This window comes from Ambystoma mexicanum, chromosome 7p (genome assembly GCF_040938575.1).
Source record: "Ambystoma mexicanum isolate Mex_15411 chromosome 7p, UKY_AmexF1_1, whole genome shotgun sequence".
NCBI lineage: Eukaryota > Metazoa > Chordata > Amphibia > Caudata > Ambystomatidae > Ambystoma > Ambystoma mexicanum.
Genome location: NC_090939.1, coordinates 892,629,659 through 892,648,024, shown reverse-complemented (window position 1 = coordinate 892,648,024; position 18,366 = coordinate 892,629,659). Strand labels below are relative to the sequence as shown.

The window sequence follows — 18,366 nt, the reverse complement described above, 5'->3', positions numbered from 1 at the left end:
CATACACAAATACACTTCAGTACCAAACCAATACGTTTCTAAGTAAATTAGGCTCCCCTGAAATAGGAGCATAATGGCATTTCAGTCACTTTAAATAGGAGGACAAAGGCACATGTTAATAGAATAGATCACAAATACTTTCTTGGGCAGTGCAAATAGTTTCAGTTCACTAGAGGACTAGATTCAGTTCAATAGACATAGGCCAAAGTCAATGGGCTAGTGTCTTTGATACAAAAGACCAGTTCTTGTAGTAAACGGTAAAGTCTTTGCCAAAGTTCTCAGAAGTAGTTTGTACGAAAAAGAATCCTATGTTGGGTCACAAGCTGATTAGACCTGCAAGTTGGGAAAGTTTCCCAAACTTTCACCACGAGAGGTAAGTTCTCTCAATCGGGTTGGCACAGTATCTTAATATGAAGAAAAGATGCAGCTGAAGACGTTGGTTCCTGGCAGTTTCTGCAGATATCACTGTTCCTGAGCCTCAGTCGAGGGGACAAGAGGGAGGACATCGGGGACTCCTGGATGGGGGGTCAAACAAGTTGGCAAAATGGAAGATCTTTGGTTCGAGTAGCTGTAGTCCACACAAGTTGGTGTCCTCTCCCCCCCGGTTAATCCTAACCAGCTCTGAGAATGGTATCCAGGTGGCTTATGAGTTGATTGGTCCCACCAACTTAAGGGAAGAAGTCCTCCTTGAAGGGGCTTCTCTGTCAAGATGAACTTGGCAATTCGGACCTGCTGCAGGGCTTCACTGGGCAAACCAACAGTCCAGGAGTTGCAGCAGCAGTCCTCTTCCAGCTCGAATTCGGTTCTTTCGTTCCAGTGGTCGACTCTGCTTTCCAGGTCAAGAGACGCGCCTTTTAAACAGTTTTCTACCTTTCATTCCAGCCTAGCTTCCACTCAGCCAGCCAATCATGCCGGAGTGCATTTGAGTCTCCGAGGAGACTAAGCACAGGGAGTTTCGGGCACCTCCCTCACTGCCTGCCCACCCCAGACACTCGGGCGCGAGAGGCGGTCTTCAGTCCTGAAGCCCGCCAAAGGCCTAGAAACAAAGGGACCAAACCTAGTTTGGCGCTCAGACAAACACTAGAAGGACCTTTCCAAAAAGAAATGGCAAAAAAAAGACCGGGACCTGTTTAAACGAAGGGGCTTAAGGCGCCATCTTGAAAAACATGGCTACCGTGATTTTTAGCTACTGGTGTTCGCGGTCGGGAAAAATTATGTTAGTTTGTCGTTAAACCACTGCCACCAGCCATTTCGATAGAAAAGGGTAGCATTTGACTGCTACATGAGTTTCTACACACAGGGGATACTAGGTAAACCCTCCAGCACGCTATAGGGAGATGGGGTGTGCTGGGTCTAGAAATTTAAAAAGACTGCAAAGTCAATTTAACTTTCTCTGGGAAGTTTATCCCAGAGAAGGTATTTAAACCTTTGGGAAGTCTAAAAAGACATCCAGGTGTCGCTGCACTGAGGGTGCTGTGTAGGACGCATGAAAACATGCCTATGGAGTTATCTAAAACTCCATAATCAAAGAACACAAGAGTAAAACCCACATCAAAATACAGGAGTGGGGGAAAAAATGCTCGCACACTTTCCAGGTAAAAAGTCCTCAAAATCCAGCAAAGTTGCTGAGGGTCTCTAAGGTGAAGGGAATTGGCACAAATATGAGAATTCTCCCTAACAGCTTGTTCTTTGGCCACATTGTAGTTCTTCCTGCCTTGCCAGGTCAGATCACTTGTATGGTCATGCACTTGCCCGGGAAAGCTGCAGCATTTGCTGGCTAGTGAGCCTTTCTAGGTGTGGCCCGGGAAGGGGGCTGCAACTGCCTTGTTCCAGTCCACATCCTTGGTGCCAGAAAGTCTGCTACTGGGGTGACTGTGAAACCAGCAGTGGTTCCAGATTGTGCAGCTACTGGCTCATTGCATGGTGGATATCCTTACTTTTGGTGGGCTTGGACTTGCTTCCAGCTCAAGACTTGGGTAAGGACAGGACACCTGTAGCCATTTCTTCAGATCTGTGTTGGAGCCATGAATCGATCGAACGGCAGCCTTCAGAAGACTACTAGTCCAGTGGCCCAGCAACCCTTCACACCTGGCCCAGTGAAGCCCTGCTCTGCTGCCTGATCTAAGACCCTGAGTGGTGCCTCAGATCTTGCACTAGTCGGATCAACTCGTCTAAACGCCTTCTCGAGGAACTGAGTCTATGGAAGTGTCCTTGGACTGCCTGGTGGACTGACCTGCTCTTTCGTGGGCTATCTAGCCAGAACTGTCGCCATTCTGAATTGCAGTCTGTAACCTTGGTGGTCGGTCACCAGCTTGTGCCACAAGTCTCCTTCCTCCCGCTTCATCCTTCATAGGATGACATTGGGAACCAGTCACTTTGTCTCACATCTCCATTCCACTCACGTCAAACCTGGGTCAGGTACCTTACTCCTGGTTTAGCCTTTGGCCTGGAAGAAAGGAGAGCTCTTACGTGGCTGTGGTAAAATTGTTCTAGAAACTTGAAATTGTTTGAAACTATCACAAGCCCATTGCATCCTTTCTAAAGAACTCGTACATGTTATGTTACTTTGCATTTATATAGCGCATTATGTACCATTGGTATGATCTGAAGGCGCTGGTAGGTTGAACGCCCTTGGGAACCGAAGTTCAGGTCAGTAGAGAGTCAAAGGTGCGTGTGAGCACCGGATATGTGTGCAGCTGGTGTGACATTCGTGTAATAGCTGCTTCTTAGCGGTAGGTGTGGTGGTTGAGAGATCAGGAGTATGTGTTTGTTCTGGCAGGATTTATCCAGACTGAATGTGGCTGCGTTGGGCCTGAGAACACCTGGCTGGGAGGTGTGACTAGCAGTGTTTACTTAGAGTGATGGGGGAGTATGCGGCAGATGTTAGTATGAGAACAGTTATACCGAATGGTGTCATAGTATCTGTGTTCTAGTTGAATGGTGGTGTAAAGAAGAGTAATCGTGGTGATGTGATATGATGGGTTACATGCTCTTTCAAACGTTCCATGCACTCCAAAACGTTCTATGTAAGTCACGCAATTCTATGCACTCTGCTCTGCGCACTCCAGTCGGCTCCACGCACTTGAATCTGTTCTATTTTCTCTGATCCGTTCTGTGTATTCTAAGTTGTTTTATGCACTTCATCCAGATATTTCACCCGTTCCACATAGGTCGCCCGTTTCGTCCGCATAGGTCGCCCGTTTCGTCCGCATGCGTCTTCCGTTCCGTCCGCTCTATGCACTTGGCGGCTCTACGCTTTCCTTCGCTCTACGCAACTCCACTCTACGCACCCCTTCTTTCTTGCGCATTAATTCGCTCATATGCACTCGTCTGCTCCTTAAACTCGTCGGCTCTGCCCACTAGTCTGTTCAATGCACTCCTTTGCTTGGCGCACTCCTTTGCTTGGCGCACTCCTTTGCTTGGCGCACTCCTTTGCTTGGCGCACTCCTTTGCTTGGCGCACTCGTTTGCTTGGCGCACTCCTTTGCTTGGCGCACTCCTTTGCTTGGCGCACTCCTTTGCTTCTGCGTTCTACACACGTCTCTGTACTTACGCATTCATCCGTTTCATCCACTCTAACGATTTCATCTTCTCCATTCACTTTGTTCATTCATGCATTTCATTAATTTAAATCTTGTTACTGTTTTTGTACGATTTATTCTTATTATCCACTTCACTGCTTTGATTTACTTTACTTGTTCTATTCTGTTTGTCCTTTTATTTTATGTTAGTGGTTATTAGGTGTTAATTTCTCGCATCTAGTAGTTTGTTGGATTGGTGTCATTTGAGATGCTGTTATTCTGTTTGGGTTAGTTTGCGTACGGGTTGGTTTTAGGGGAAGAGCCAGGTTTTCAGTTCTTTGCGAAAAGACATAGATCTTCAGTTAGGCGGATGTGAGGTGGGAGTGCGTTCCACAGCGTGGGGGCCAAGGCTGAGAATGATGATCCGCCTAACCTGACGGAGTTTGTCTTGGGTATGACTAGGAGGCCGGCTGAGCTTGATCTTAGAGTGCGTGAAGGGTGGTAGGGTTTTAGTTTGTCTTGAAGATATTGAGGTCCGGTTTTATGCAATGCTCGATGGGAGATGCAGAAGGTTTTGAATGTCACCCTTCGGGCCACTGGAAGCCAGTGCAAAGTCTTAAGGGCTGGGGAGATGTGGTCTCTAGGGTGCCCTTTGAAGTTTATTCAGTTGGTAAGCGTGTACTCGAGGTAGAGGGGGTTTGCATAGTACAGTCTTGATATAACAATTGATTGGGCCGCAGAGAGTCTGTTGGGAAAGGAGAGATATGGAAAGATGCGTCTAAGGATTTTAAGGTGTAAGTGGCAGGACTTTGAGACGTTGTTGACTTGGCGCAAGAGTGTTAGGCCAGAGTCAAGGGTGCATCCAAGGTTTTTCACTGAGTTGGAAGGGGTCGGTGAGTTGCCCATGGCGGATGGCCAGGGTAGTGGGTGTGGAAGAAGTTCGGAGTTGCCACATACCATGATTTCAGTTTTGGAGGGGTTTAACAAGAGGTGGCTTCGGGTCATCCAGATCTGTCAAGGAGGCAGGAGGTGAGGTCAGGTTGGGTTTTGAGTTCAGGAGTTTTAGAATTAGTTCAGTGTCAGCAGTTTAGTTGTAACACAGGATGTTGTGTGAACGAATTATTGGTGGGAGGGTGATCAAGTAGAGATTGAACAGGAGGGCAGATAGGCATGCTCCTTGTGGGACTCCCGTGTCGAATGTTCGGGCTTGGGAGGAATAGGTGGAGAGTATCGTTATTTGGTACCTATATTTGAGGAATGAAGCCATCCATTTAAGAGCGGTTCTACGAATTCCTAGGGAGTGGAGGCGGTCAAGGAGGATTGAGTGATTGAGTGATTGTGTCGAAGGCGGTGGATAGGTCAAGAAGGATTAATGCGGCGCATCCCGCGGAGTCTGCCCTCATTTTAAGGTCATCCCAGATTGAGGTTAGGGTAGTTTCGTGACGGGCTCTGAAACCTATTTGTGCGGGGTCTAGGAGATTGTTGGCTTCGACAAAGGCGCATTTAGTTGGGAGTAGGCGGATCGGTCAATGAATTTGACAAGGAAACCGGTGTTTGAGATGGGGCGGTAGTTTTTGGGCTCGAGAGGGTCGAGGGAAGATTAATTTATTAGAGGTTTAACATGACCCGTTTTGAATGCGTCCGGAAAGATACCCGAGGAAAGGGAGTCTTTTATGATGGATCTTGTGTGTTCTCCTGCGCAGGTGAAGCGAACATTTCTTTGAGGGTTGTGGCCGGGCAAGGGTCTAGCGGAGAGCCGGATGGTTTGCGGGCAGATAGAAGTTTGAGAAATTGGTCGGGTGATATTGGACTAAAGGATTCGAACGTTGGTTGCATAGTGGTCGCAGGCAGTGGGTTGGCTGGTATGGGCGGAGGGTTGCCTGCTGGATGTAAGAGCCAGTTTGTTGGTTGGAGCATTTGTTCTTTCGAGAGCCGTGGCGTAAAAGTGGAGAAAGTCGAACATTGTGAGGGGGTCGGGACAGTCGTAGTGCATGCTGGTTTGGTGAATTCGGAGATGATTTTGTGAAGTTCTTTGCTGGGGTTTTTGCAGTTAGGATTCGGGAGTTGTACTGCTGAAAGCTTTCTGACCTTTGGGCTCAAGGCCCCATTCATCTTAGGGTATGGACTTAAGTTATTGTCTTGTGATCTACTGCATCTAAATTACTGGCCTGCTTTGCTGATTAAGTTATCTGTATATTTGAACGTATGGTGACAGTATTATTGTACAACTGATACAAATATATACAACCTGTTAGATTCATGTTCTGCTGTATTCATAAGGCAAGTAATGAATAACTGTATTTTTATACTTGACTGTTAATTATATGTCGTACTGTGTAGACTCGATGTGTAGACTCAATGAGCACCCCTGATTCCCTTCCCCCACCACCACACACTCTTGAGAATAAGCCTTGACTGCTCTCCATTGCTACTTTGATTGGGTTCTGGATAACCTCTGTCTCCAGCATGGGGTCTGGCAGGTATTCACATGCTCGTGTATATTCCCCATCAGGCCATGAATCCTCAGTAAAAGAAAAAAGTTTCACTTTCACTTATAAACTGTATTTCTCCTGTAAACCAATCACTGTACTCTAGGTCGTACTGCACCCAGCCAATGACGGCCCTCTGCCTAAGCCCCTCCTCTGGCAGCAATCTTCCGACTTTTACTGCATGTTCAAGTGTTGGGAGTCCTCTTGTTTTGCTCCGTGAGCTACTTCTACAGTTATTCGACGGCAAAAGTTTCTATTTTGGTCAAGATGAGGCCAAGCACTGCGAGTCCAGTTCCATCTGGGTGCCGCGCAAGCGGGTCGCGCCTCCATCTACAGCCAGCGACCGAGTTCCTCCTCAAGGAGGAAATCGTCCAACCCGGCTAAACTGCGGGAGAAGCCCAGGACGGAGGGCAAGGTGGCCAACCTGCCCAAGAATGCCCAGGCGGCGCAGCAGAAATCTTTGACGATTGGGCTGGTGGCAGCTGCTCTCTCGAAGGCCCAGGGGCTTACCTCGTGAATAGTAGCCCCTTACTGCGCCCAGGGTCCCCCCCCGTCCCAAGGCAGGAGGCCTCAGCTGGGGCAGTGGCGAAGTCTGCTGGCACGCAGCAAAAGAGGATGCTTTATCTAAGCCTGGCCAGAGCCCTCAGGGTGCAAAAAGGGGCAGGGGGGTGATGAAGTCCCAGGCCAACCACAGGCTGTGCACCAGGCCATGGAACTTTCATCCTCTGACGATGAGGACCTGGAGTCCCTGCACAGTCCACGAGGATGTGGAGGATGACTACGACGGCACCGCAGAGCCTAGTGTTCCGACCATGCCAGATCAGCTGACAGATGTATCCCTGGACATCCTTTCGACCCTGCACATGAGTCAGAAATCCAGAAAAGTATGCCCCAGGTCCCTGAGGCCATGGGTCAGCCTCCGGCTAACAGAGGAAGTGCCATCCGATGCCCCTGTATCACCTTCCACGCCCATGTCGGGTTCACCCCCCCCCCGCCCCCCCATTCTGGTGGGGATGGGCACGGTGATGACAGATGGCACTGTCCCGGCACGCGGATCTCTGCAACCGAGGGTGTCCCCACCGGAAGAGGGGTAGTTTCATTCCATGGTTGCCAAAGCTTCCAGACTTTTCCAAGTTACGCCCAAAGAAACCAAGGAGGAGGGTTTCCTGTACCGAGGCGTGAGGCCAAGAGGAAGACCATCATGGCGGTGCCCCTCCTGGATGCCGTGTGCGAGGAAGGCCTGGCCCTCTTGAAGTATCGTTGCACAGTCCCGGCCAAACTGGATATACTGAAGAAAAAGTACTGGGTGCGGAGTCCGCCCCCAGGTGTCTGCGGTCGCAACCATCACTGGACTGTGTGGTTTCGGCGACCGTGATGCAGAGCTAGTCAAACCCTTCCTCGTCATCCACTGTCCCTCCGGACAGCGAGGGGAAGAAATAGGATGCCATTGGGAGGAAGGTTATTTACACCGGCATCAACCATCAAGGCGGCCAAGGCCCTGGTGGTTCTTGCCAGGTACGATGGGGAGCTGTGGTACAAGCTGGGCCCTATTCTAGAGAGTTCCTGCCCGACAAGAGGACAGAGGCAATCTCTTTCTTCCAGGAGAGAGAGGTGGTTTTGGGCCATGCATTAGTGGCACTGGACATTGCAGACACAGGTTTCCGGCAGCTGGGGAATGGTGTCTGCCTCAGTCGTCGAGTCTGGCTGAACGCTACAATTTTCCGCCAGGTGGTCCATGCAGCCCCATGCACCCCGGTGAGAGGCCGGCTGAGGGGATTCGTCAGCGAGTGGAAGATTTCCGACAGATGGGTGCTTTACGCTCTTGCCAACGGTAATAGCCTGGAGTTTCAGCGCAGGTGTCCGCGGATCCCTCAGCGGCCCGACAGGAACCGCACATCCCTCAACTGTTGGAGGTACGTGCCATGCTCCGGAAGGGGGGGCGATAGAGCTGGTTCCATGGCGACTCCAGGGCTCCGGAGCCTATGCCAGATACTTTTTAGTCAAAAAGAAAACCGGGAGCTGGCGGCCTATAGACCTGCGTCGTCTCAAGTACCTGAAGTCCCAAAAATTCTGGATGGTCACATTGCAGCACATTCTCAGCCAACTGGAGGCAGGAGACTTTTTGACATTGCTGGACCTGGAGGACTCCTGCTTCCACGTCCCCATTCACAGAAAGCACCGCAAATTCCTACGCTTCGTAGTGCAGGGACGGCACTACCAGTGTTCAAGGCCCTCCCATTTGGCCTGAAGTCGGCCCCCAGGGTGTTCATGAAGTGCCTGGCACCAGTGGCGGTCCATCTGCGTCTATGGGGGATACACATCTACCCGTACCTCTGACTGGCCCATCCGGGCCAGTTCGCAAGAGTTGGCTGTCGGGCACGCGGAGTTGACCGTCCAGCTGCTGAAGGAGCTGGGGTTCTCCATCAATTCTACGAAGTCCTGCTTGACACCATCGCAGAATGCTGTTACTAGGAGCCAGTCAATACAGTCTCCTGCCTGGCGTCTCCCTATGAGGAGAGGGTAGCAGCAATTCTGGGGAAGGTGCATGTCATGCATCTACCTTATCCGGCTCTGCAGGTTATGTATGCAACCTCTTCAAGAGTTCCTGAACACTCGCTGGGTTCAGGTGTCTGGAAGCTTTGCAGACAAAATCCCACTCAGAGTTCCGCCGGGCGATACGGTGGTGGGAGGCCACTCCATTGCCTGGGGCACAGGGTTCCAAAGCCCCCTGTACCAGGAGACGGTCACCGCGGATGCTTCCCTGGAAGGCTGGGGAGCTCACAGCGGACACCTGCACGCCAGAGGCCTGTGGCAGGCGGAGAACGATCTTCACATCAATATCCTGGAGCTGCGGGCAGTGTTCTGGGCTCAAGTCATTCCTTCCGTCTCTGAAGGGCAAGGTGGTGAGGCTCTTCAAGGACAACATCACCACAATGTACTACATCAGGAATCGAGGGGGCACTCTATCCCCAGCGCTCTCCAAAGAGGCGCAGTACTTGTTCCACTGGGCCGTCGACCAAGGGATGTTCCTCATCCCCTTTCACATAGCAAGAGTCCACACCATTGCCAACTCAATCAGCAGGGAGTTGCGCTCTTGCCACGAGTGGGAACTTCGGCAGGACCAGGTGGACCGCATCTTTCTCAAGTGGGGCAGGCCCCAGATCGATTTATTTGTGACGTGGTGAACTCCAAATGCCAGAAATTCATTTCAACCGGGGAGCATGGACGCATTCTCCTTTCCGTGGAAAGGCCTGTTATGTACACATCGTTCCGTTGCCTCTTTCTGCGAGTCATCAACAACTCAAACTGTGCCAATGCAGGATAATACTCGTAACCTTTGCAGATTTGGTACCCGGACCTGCTCAGCCTGTCGGCATCGCCTCGGTCAAGCTGTTGGTGGTCACAGATCTGCTCGCAAGTGAGGGGGGCGCAATCCTGCATCGTGACCCAGGATCGCTGAACCTGTGGGCTTGGCTCCTGCAGCCCTAGAGTTTGGAAGATGTGATTTGAAAGCAGAATGGAAGGAGGTCTTTGCCAGGGCCAGAGTGTTGTTGACTCTTAAATGCTATGGTCACAAGCGGAAGCGTTTCGCTGCATAGTGCCAGTCACAGAAGATCACCCCCTCTGGGGGTCAAAGCCCTGCAGATTCTGCCATACTTGTCCTTGATCAAGGCGGGACTGGTGCATGCCTCTATCAAGGTGCAGCTGGCGGTTCTCTCCTGCAAGGAGTTCCTTAAAGGACTGCTTTGATCTTTCAAGCCGGTGAAGGCTCCTGCCCTGGTGTGGGAACTCAAAGTGGTGCTGATGAGGCTCATGGGATGGGTGTGGGGGGGGGGGGAAGAGAGTCAGGGGGGCCTTTCGAGCCTATGCATCATGCCCCTCTCATTCCCCTTGTGTAAAACTGCTTTCCTTGTGGCCATCACCTGCCAAGAGCGTAAGTGAGATCCAGGCCTTATCCTGCAAACAGCCATACCTGACTTTCCACGTGCCGAGGGTGGTGCTGCGGACACACCCCTCCTTCATGCCCTCAATGAGTCTTTGGTATTACCTGTGTTTTTTTCCAAAGCCTTCGTCACCGGCCTTGCATTTGCTGGATGTTGCTTGTGCTCTGAAGTCCCACGTGGCACGCACAAAGAGTTTGCGGAAGACTTCTCAGCTATTTGTGAACTTTGGTCCTGTGAACCATGGGAAGGCCTTGTCCAAGGCTTCATCTCAAGGTGGCTCTCTCCGGCTGCATCACACTGTCATCAGTTGGCAAAACGACTGCTTCCTGGTCGTCCGAGAGCCCACTCCACCAAAGCGATCCTTGTGACAATGGCATTCCTGTCTAGTGGGCCCCTGCTGGACATCTGCAGGGCTGCTACGTGGCAGTCTACGCACACCTTCACAAGATTCTACTGTCGACTGGGATTCCAGGGAGGAGTCCACAGTCGGCCAAGCAGTGCTGCGCAACCTGTTTGCTTGAGGTGAGCCTGTTCCAGAGGTTTGGGGTTTGCTTTTGTTGAGCCTTGTGTAATGTTGTACTGCTATGTTCTTTAATCATGAGCATGTGAATCCATGCCAGAACCATGCTGGAGAAGGAACAAGTTACTTACCTGTAACTATGGTTCTGATGCTTGTTAATCTGCTTAGAATCACATGCTGTGCATATAGTCTTGACATCCAGTGGTAACCGTGGAGTATTGCATTTTGTCTTTCGAGAATCGAAGGGGACAGTGACATGGGCGTGCCTGTAACACTATCCCTACGTGATGTGTAGTGTATCCAAAATCCCTCGCGCGTCGAGGTCCCTCAGATTTTTTTTGTTTTTTTTTTCCCTGCCTGGTATACTGGTCGCCTTATGCAGAGCTCGTCCAGAGACATTGCTATAGTTATCCTCGATCTTTGGTCGTATTAGTTATTGAAATATTATTCCTACTGTCCCTTCTATAGACGGCTGTTTCCAGATCTCCGCCGAAGACGGTTCCATGGATCTGCAACAGTGTTCCGGTCGGTGCTGCCTTCTGGCTGGCCTTCTGGCTGGCCTTCTGGCTGGCCTTCTGGCTGGCCTACACAGTAGGGAGAGCTGGGTCAGGGTGGACATTTCCTTTTCTGAGAATGCCTTTGCCTTTCCTCTTTGTTCCATGGGTCTTTTCGTCACAATGTATTTCCTCAGCTATGGAGAGGACTCCATTTAGGTTTTGTCCTTCTTGTAAGGCCAAATTCCCTTGGAAGGATAAACACCATAAGTGTAATCAGCGTTTCCCCCTTAATCACGGCAAGACGGTTTGTGTGGCTTGCAAGCTCCTGCGTACTAAGACACTGAAGGAGTGCTGTGTTAAGCGGTGTGCAGCCTACGGAATGTCCCAGCCGAGTCTAGTTCTCCCGCTGCCACAATGGCGATTGTGACGAGGGGCTGAGTGACGAACAGGCCTCCGATTCAGAGGCGATTGACCTCTCGGCAGAGCATTCTCGCTACGCGTTGTCTGTCCCTAGCCCCACTAGGCAAGACTTAGGCCCTGCTATGGGGACTGTACAACCCGGCGTCAAAGACGCACATGTTTCACACACAAGAACACAACCCCAGGGACGTCTTAGATGAGTCGAAGCAGGCCATAGCGCCAACTGGCACACATTACTTCGGCTGTGCCCGCCAATCATCAGGATCGGCAGCCCTCCCCGCAACCGCAGGTGCGCCTTGCGACTGGGCCCTCTAAATCAAAGGGCGCTGCCCCCAATATTCAGGAGTCCGCCGAGCCGCATCGGAAGAAAGCGTCCACGGCTGAGAAGACCCTGGTTCTGCCGAAGGTAACCGCTCAACCGCAGGCCCGACCTTTACAACTTCCCGACTTTAAGGTGATTACCAAAAGCATCGGCAGGATTATTTCGGCGGATGGTCAGAAGCAACGGTCCAAGGATTCATTGAGACCCAAGGACAATTCCAAGGATTCCTTGAAATCGAGGGATAGGCCGAAGGATTCATTGGAACCCACGGAGAGGCCCAAAGACAAACAAAAGGACACGCGTCAGCCGTCGGTCCCCAAAATGACTGTTCAGAAGGCACTGGAGGGATTTCTTCGACATTAAAGGAGATATCTCGATGTTTGGTGACAGATCCATCCCTGGACCCCTCTGGTTCATCTATTTGGACCAGAGAGAAATTTGAGGGATGTACGGGATAGGCTAGAGAGGTTTGTAGAACTTTCTGAAAAATCCACACCCAAAATACCTAGAGGGGAGAAGCCAATTCGCCCCCACCCCCTCCCCATTCCCCCCCTCCAATGCCTGTGGCTGAGCTTCAGAAAGTCTTTGACCCTTCTCAAGAGGAAGAATATATTTGATTTCACAGACCTCCCCCCCCCCCCTGCATGCTCCCCCCACATCACACCCACCCGACAAGCCTCCCCAGTCGACGACCAAATGGCGTTTAACGCCATATTGGGAAAGCAGCGGAACATTTCTATATTGCTACCCAGGAGGCTGTTTCAGAAGCTGATTTTGTGAAGGACATCCTAAAAGAAAAACCACCGGCTAGCCAAGCTATTCCTCTGTTAAATTCAGTCAAGCGGTTGGCCCCTTATTTACCGACACCTGCTCTAACTAGAGCAGTAAATCCTAGGGTAGAAAAATGTTTCTACCCTCCCCCTCACCCCCTTTACATCAGGGGTCATGCTACTCCAGATTCACTGGTAGTAACAACCAGGAAGAGAGCAGGGTTCCCCTATCAACTGGGGAGGCACCCCCTGACAAGTTGTGGAAGACTATATGCTCTAGGGAAAAGAGTCACGGTGGCTGCAGCCTTTTCCACTCATCGCAAATAATACAACCTTGTTGGCCAGCTATGCTGATGCACAATGGGCCATGCTACAGGAGGGCCTTCAAGAAGTCCCTGAACCACTGCGAGCTCGCCTGCTCACCACGGTTGCAGAAGGCAGGCAGGTTAATCGGAGAATCCTTAAAAATACTTTGGATGCAGCAGAGACAGCTGGCAGATCCTTGGCTCAAGGTACCCTCCTGAAGAGGCACGCATAGTTATGCAACTCTGGTTTTAAACTAGAGACTCAAGTCTCTTTAATAAATAAGCAAGTGGAGGAAACTAATTTATTTGGAAAGGCGGTTCACGAAGCGCTCAAAACCGCAAAGAACGAGCATGACACCATGAAGACCCTGGATCAGATCACCCAGAGGCATTTTCCAAGGAGGGGGAGCGGGTGTAAATGTTCCTTTCGTGGTCAATGATTTCCTCCGAACCAATACAGCTCAGGAAATAATTGGTCCTCTACCCAAGGAGCCAACACCTACAAACACCCCGTATCCCCCAAGGGTCCAACAACATGGTAAAGGAAGGTTGGAATTCTACTTCGGCATAGCCTCAGCACCAATGGTGCTTACAAAGGTGCTGACAGTAGTAGTAGCAGCAGCACACCTGTGCAGGTTATCCAGCCCGGTTTATCCTTACCTCGACGACTGGCTCATAACAGGGGATTCCTACGAAACATGCCTGTCAAATACCCAAAAGACAATAGACCTCTTATTTAGCCTGTGATTCCCCATCGAGAAGTACAGCTTAGACCCCAGTCAAGTCAAGCAGTTCCTAGTGGCTCTAATTCGAACAAAAGACGGCCTCATCTTCCCCTCCAACGAGAGCGTCCAAAACATGCTGTTTCAGATCCCTCCATATGTAGCCAGTCGAGAGGTGACGATACGCAAGGCTATGTGACTGTTAGGAATGATGCCGTCAGGCATTTATTTGGTTCTTCACGCGCGATTGCGTCCAATGCAGGAGTGGCTCAACAGCCAGTGGTGTCAGGCCAGCAGACAATGGGACGATCTAGTGGTTGTCTCGCCAGCCCTCGTTCTCTCGCTACGGTGGTGGTCGAGGGAGAACCTCTTGAAGGGGAAATTCTTCACCACCCCTGGAGTGGAGGCCACTCTCACTACAGACTCATCTCTCACAGGGTGGGGAGTTCACCTGCTTGAACAGACAGCGCACAGTTTGGTCATCAGACATAGCATCCAACCACATAAACCTGTTGGAACTGTTAGCAGTATTCAAAGCACTGAAAGCTTTTCTGACACAACTGCAGGGGAAGACGGTCGTGATCCTCAGACAGCACCACTACCATGGTATCTGAACAAACAGGGGGGCACTCACTCTCCAGGGCTGTCCAAAATGTCCCAGAACATTTGGAAGTGGGCTCTCAAACAGCACATGTTCCTGTTATCACATGTTCCAGTGGAACTCAACCTTCTGGCAGACGTACTCAGCAGAGATTTCCCACTACCAATGGAGTACGAATGGCGATTACAAGAACAAATCGTCTCCGTTTTCGCAGAATGGAGCTTCCCAGAGATAGGCTTGTTTGCAACTCTGGAGAACGCTCGATGCCAAGACTATGCCTCCAGGTACCCACAGAACTGCTCCAAGGGGAACGGACTCTGGATCACATGGTCGGGGAAATTTGTTTACGCTTCCCCCAACCCCTCCGCCCCGACTCAACGTGATAGTGCACAGGATGCACCAGGAACCAGTCACCATGATATTGGTGGCCCCGTCAACACTGGTTCGCTCATCTGATGGAGTAGTCTCTATCGCCAACTACCTTGCCCATACAAGATGTTGTCTCAGGACAAAGGGGAGACACTTCACCCATGCCCGCAAACCTTGAACTTGGCGTCCTGGCTCCTGAGGTCATCTAGTTCGGACATCTACAACTTCCTCAGAGATGCATGGACATACTTCAGGAAGCGAGAAAACCTAACACCCGCTATTGCTATTCCAGTAAATGGAAACGCTTTATCTGGTGCAATACCAAGGGCATCAATCCCATTGACTGCTCTCCTACTCACTTGCTTGACTCAGGCTTAACTGCTCTCTCAGCCTACACTACGTCAGAACAAAATGTGTCATGGTGGAAGATACCAGTTATTAAGGCGTTCATGGAAGGGGTCAAGAGGATTCAACCCCCCCTCCCATTTCAAACCCAGCTCCCGGATGGAACCTGAATGTGGGATTAACCAGATTTATGGGGTCTCCATTTGAGCCTATGCATAAGGCAAGTCTCAAAGAACTTACCTATAAAACAGCTTTCCTAGTGGCTATCAGTTCTAGACCCTTTTGTTACAGTTCAGAGATGGTGGTTCTGCGCACTCACCCTCGTTTTGCGCCTAAATTTATCTCCAAGTTCCATGTGAACCAATCAATAGAACTGCCTACTTTCTTCCAGAACCCTACTAACATGGCCGAGAGACGCCTACACACATTAGATGTGCGTAGGGCAGTCATGTTTCACCTGGACAGAACTAAACCACAGAGACAAACCAATTTTTTTGTTTCAGTGGCAGCTGGTAGAGAAGGGGATACTGTCTCTATATCAGCAATCTAAGTGGATTGTTAAATGCATCACACTCTGTTACACGTGCTAAGAGAGACGTGCCCTTCAAGCCTAGAGCACACTACTCGGGACACTGGGGCTTCCATAGCATTCATTGCAAATGTTCCCCCTAGAGTCCATTTGCAAAGCGGCAACCTGGAGTTCTGTACACACCTTTACAAAACGCTATTGCCTAGACACTCATTCTAGGTCTGATTCGCAGGTGGGGCAAGCAGTACTAAGACATCTTTTCACTACTGTTCCTTTTCACAACCCACCTCCAACTCCGGGTAATGCTTGTTAGTCTATGAACAGCATGTGATTCTAAGCAGATTAACAAGCATCAGAAGACATGCATTACTTGCCGTAAAAGCATTTCTGATGATTGTATCTGCTTAGATTCGCATGCGCCTCCCCTTCCTCCCCGCTCGGATGGAAGGAACATAGACGTCTTATTACTTTCTCTCTTTTCTGTACTCACTCACGTTAATCATATGCTCCCTCACGGCAGAAAAAATACAATCTGAAGGACCTCGACGCGTGAAGGATTTTGGGTACACTACATGTCACGTAGGGATAGTGTTACAGGCACGCCCATGTTGACGTCATCTTTCGATTCTCGAAAGACGAGATGCAATACTCCGCTGTTGCCACTGGATGTCGGACTATATGCACAGCATGTGAATCTAAGCAGATACAATCAGGTGCTTTTACGGTAAGTAATGCATGGGTCTGACATGGATTCACATGTGAACCCTCCCTCCTGCCCCTCTGCGGCTCTCTTGTTCATACTGCCACTTTAGGTGCTTAAAATCTGAAGATGGCTGCCAGAGCCGGAGCTTGGGGATAGGGCTGGCATTGGCTGTGGGCAGTATGATCCAGAGTACAGTGATTGGTTCAGAGGAGGAATACAGTTTGTAAGTGAAACTTTTTTCTTTTACCAAGGATTTCTGGCCGGACGACGGGTAATATTCATGAGCATGTGAATCCATTGAACAAAAAAATTGACCAATAGGATGGAGGATGACAGATCATATGCATTTATCTTTTTGTATATACCAACAAATGCCACTTTCAAAGTTCAATTTTATTTTAATTATTTTAAACCTAAAAAATTCAGCATCTCCACAATAAAAATTCAATTGATTTTTATTTATTTTATTGTGGAGATACTGAATGTTTTGTTTAAAATAATAAAAAGAAAATTAAACTTTGAAAGTGGCATTTGTTGGTATATATAAAAAGATAAATGCATATGATCTGTCATCCTCTATACTATTGGTCCATTTTTTTGTTCAAATATTTAGCCTGAGGGACCAGGGATTGTAATCGGACACCCCTTAATTTTTTGGCATGTGAATCCATGCTAGAGAACAATAGTTACAGGAAAGTAACGTGTTACATCCACTGTTCACTAGATCCATGGTGACTGCCTAAATTCTGTCCACAGGCCAGATTCTCGAAATCTATCTTAACCCAGGAGATGTGTGAAAGGGGGTGGATGTTTAGGAATGGCAGCCTTTCATTCATGGCCTCTAGAGACATTGCAAACCAAGCTTATTTGTATAATGCTTTATAAGAATGCTTTTGAAAATGACTGCAATCGTACGCACTTGAATACATGATGAATTTGAACTGTTTCCCTTTGTTCCCACCGCAGTGGAAGAATGCCAGCTAGATGAGAACAGCATGTTGGTACCCATCATCGTTGGAGCTGCTCTTGCTGGACTTGTCTTGATAGTGTTGATTGCATACTTGATTGGGAGAAAGAGAAGCCATGCTGGGTATCAAACCATTTAATTCTGAGATTGCAGCTAAAGTTCACCCATGCAAGAAGCGCATGAAAGGATTTCTCCATTGGGCACAGGTTGGGTGTCGTCAGGAAGCAGACTTTTCAGGTTGATTGCTTGTGGATCATCGCTTTGCCAAGTGTAAATGACTATGCAGAGACCCAAAACTCTGGAAATTTGGCCTACATTGTTTTCCTAAATCCTTACTTACTGCAATCCAAAAACCATGCTAAACTTCAAGGGCACTTTTTAATAAATCTGCAGAAATTGATGTTTGGTAAATCCTTTTAAAGGCTGGTGTAGAAGTTATTTGACTATAGCCATTCCTCTAAAGATCTTTATATTTATTTGCCTAACTGGGGTGTGGGTGGGGGGTTGGGTGAGGCTCTTTACTTTAGCTTTCTACCATCTACGTTTGGCAGATAAATACACTAGTGCTGCATTTTTTTAGGAAATGAATGAAATCTATCTTATTGCATTTGACTACGAACAACACATTATCTTTTACTTAAGCTATAAACAGACAATGACTGGCAGTTGAGGTTACTTATGCATTTTTTTCTCCGCCTACATCTTTAAATTCAAGATTGATTTTGGGTGCTTGTTTCATTTTGGTTAGTGCTGTACTAATAAAAATGGCCAGCTTCAAACAGGGTTCAATAACTGTGGATGTGTTATGTACACACGCAATGTGTAGCTATGTATGTGTAGATATGTATTTCATATGTACACATATATTTACATATTACAATTTGTGTTGCTAATGTTAAAGGGAATGTGTTTCCTCAATTCTGTACAGTATAGACTTCAAATTATCTTGCTGAAGCCATGACCTTTTTTGGCGAGTAGTGAAGAACACTTCATACGGAGTTCCGATGTATGCATTGCCTTAACGATGCTAATAAAGACTTTTTCTTTTTTCTTTGTGCTTTGTTCCTTCTGTCTTTTTGGTGGGTATTGGGTCAGCGAAATGGGTCATGTTTTCTTGTAGCTCAACTTGTGTCCTTGGCAGTCATTGATTTAAGGTGATTGGGGCGAACTCTAAACTGTGCAGCATTGTGCCTAGCTGATACAAATCCAGACATTCCAATCTGGCTTTGCTTGGAAAAGCTTCCCAATAATTGGTGTATTGATTGGAGCAGTAGCGCCCGTCGTGCTCTGCTGGCTCCCCACCTCACCTTTCCCTTTGCTCCGTTTGCTAGAGCCGAAATGTG

At 49.0% G+C, this 18,366-nt stretch overlaps 1 protein-coding gene across 1 annotated transcript in view; it reads left to right on the top strand.

The window, feature by feature from the left end:
- LAMP1 (lysosomal associated membrane protein 1) overlaps positions 1-18,074 on the top strand; it is a 436,503-nt gene extending 418,429 nt beyond the window's left edge. The window contains exon 9 of the mRNA XM_069637150.1: positions 17,023-18,074. Coding sequence (XP_069493251.1) covers positions 17,023-17,162 — 140 coding nt within the window. The 3' untranslated portion in view covers positions 17,163-18,074. The remainder of the gene's footprint in view (positions 1-17,022) is intronic.
- Positions 18,075-18,366: the final 292 nt, after the last annotated feature.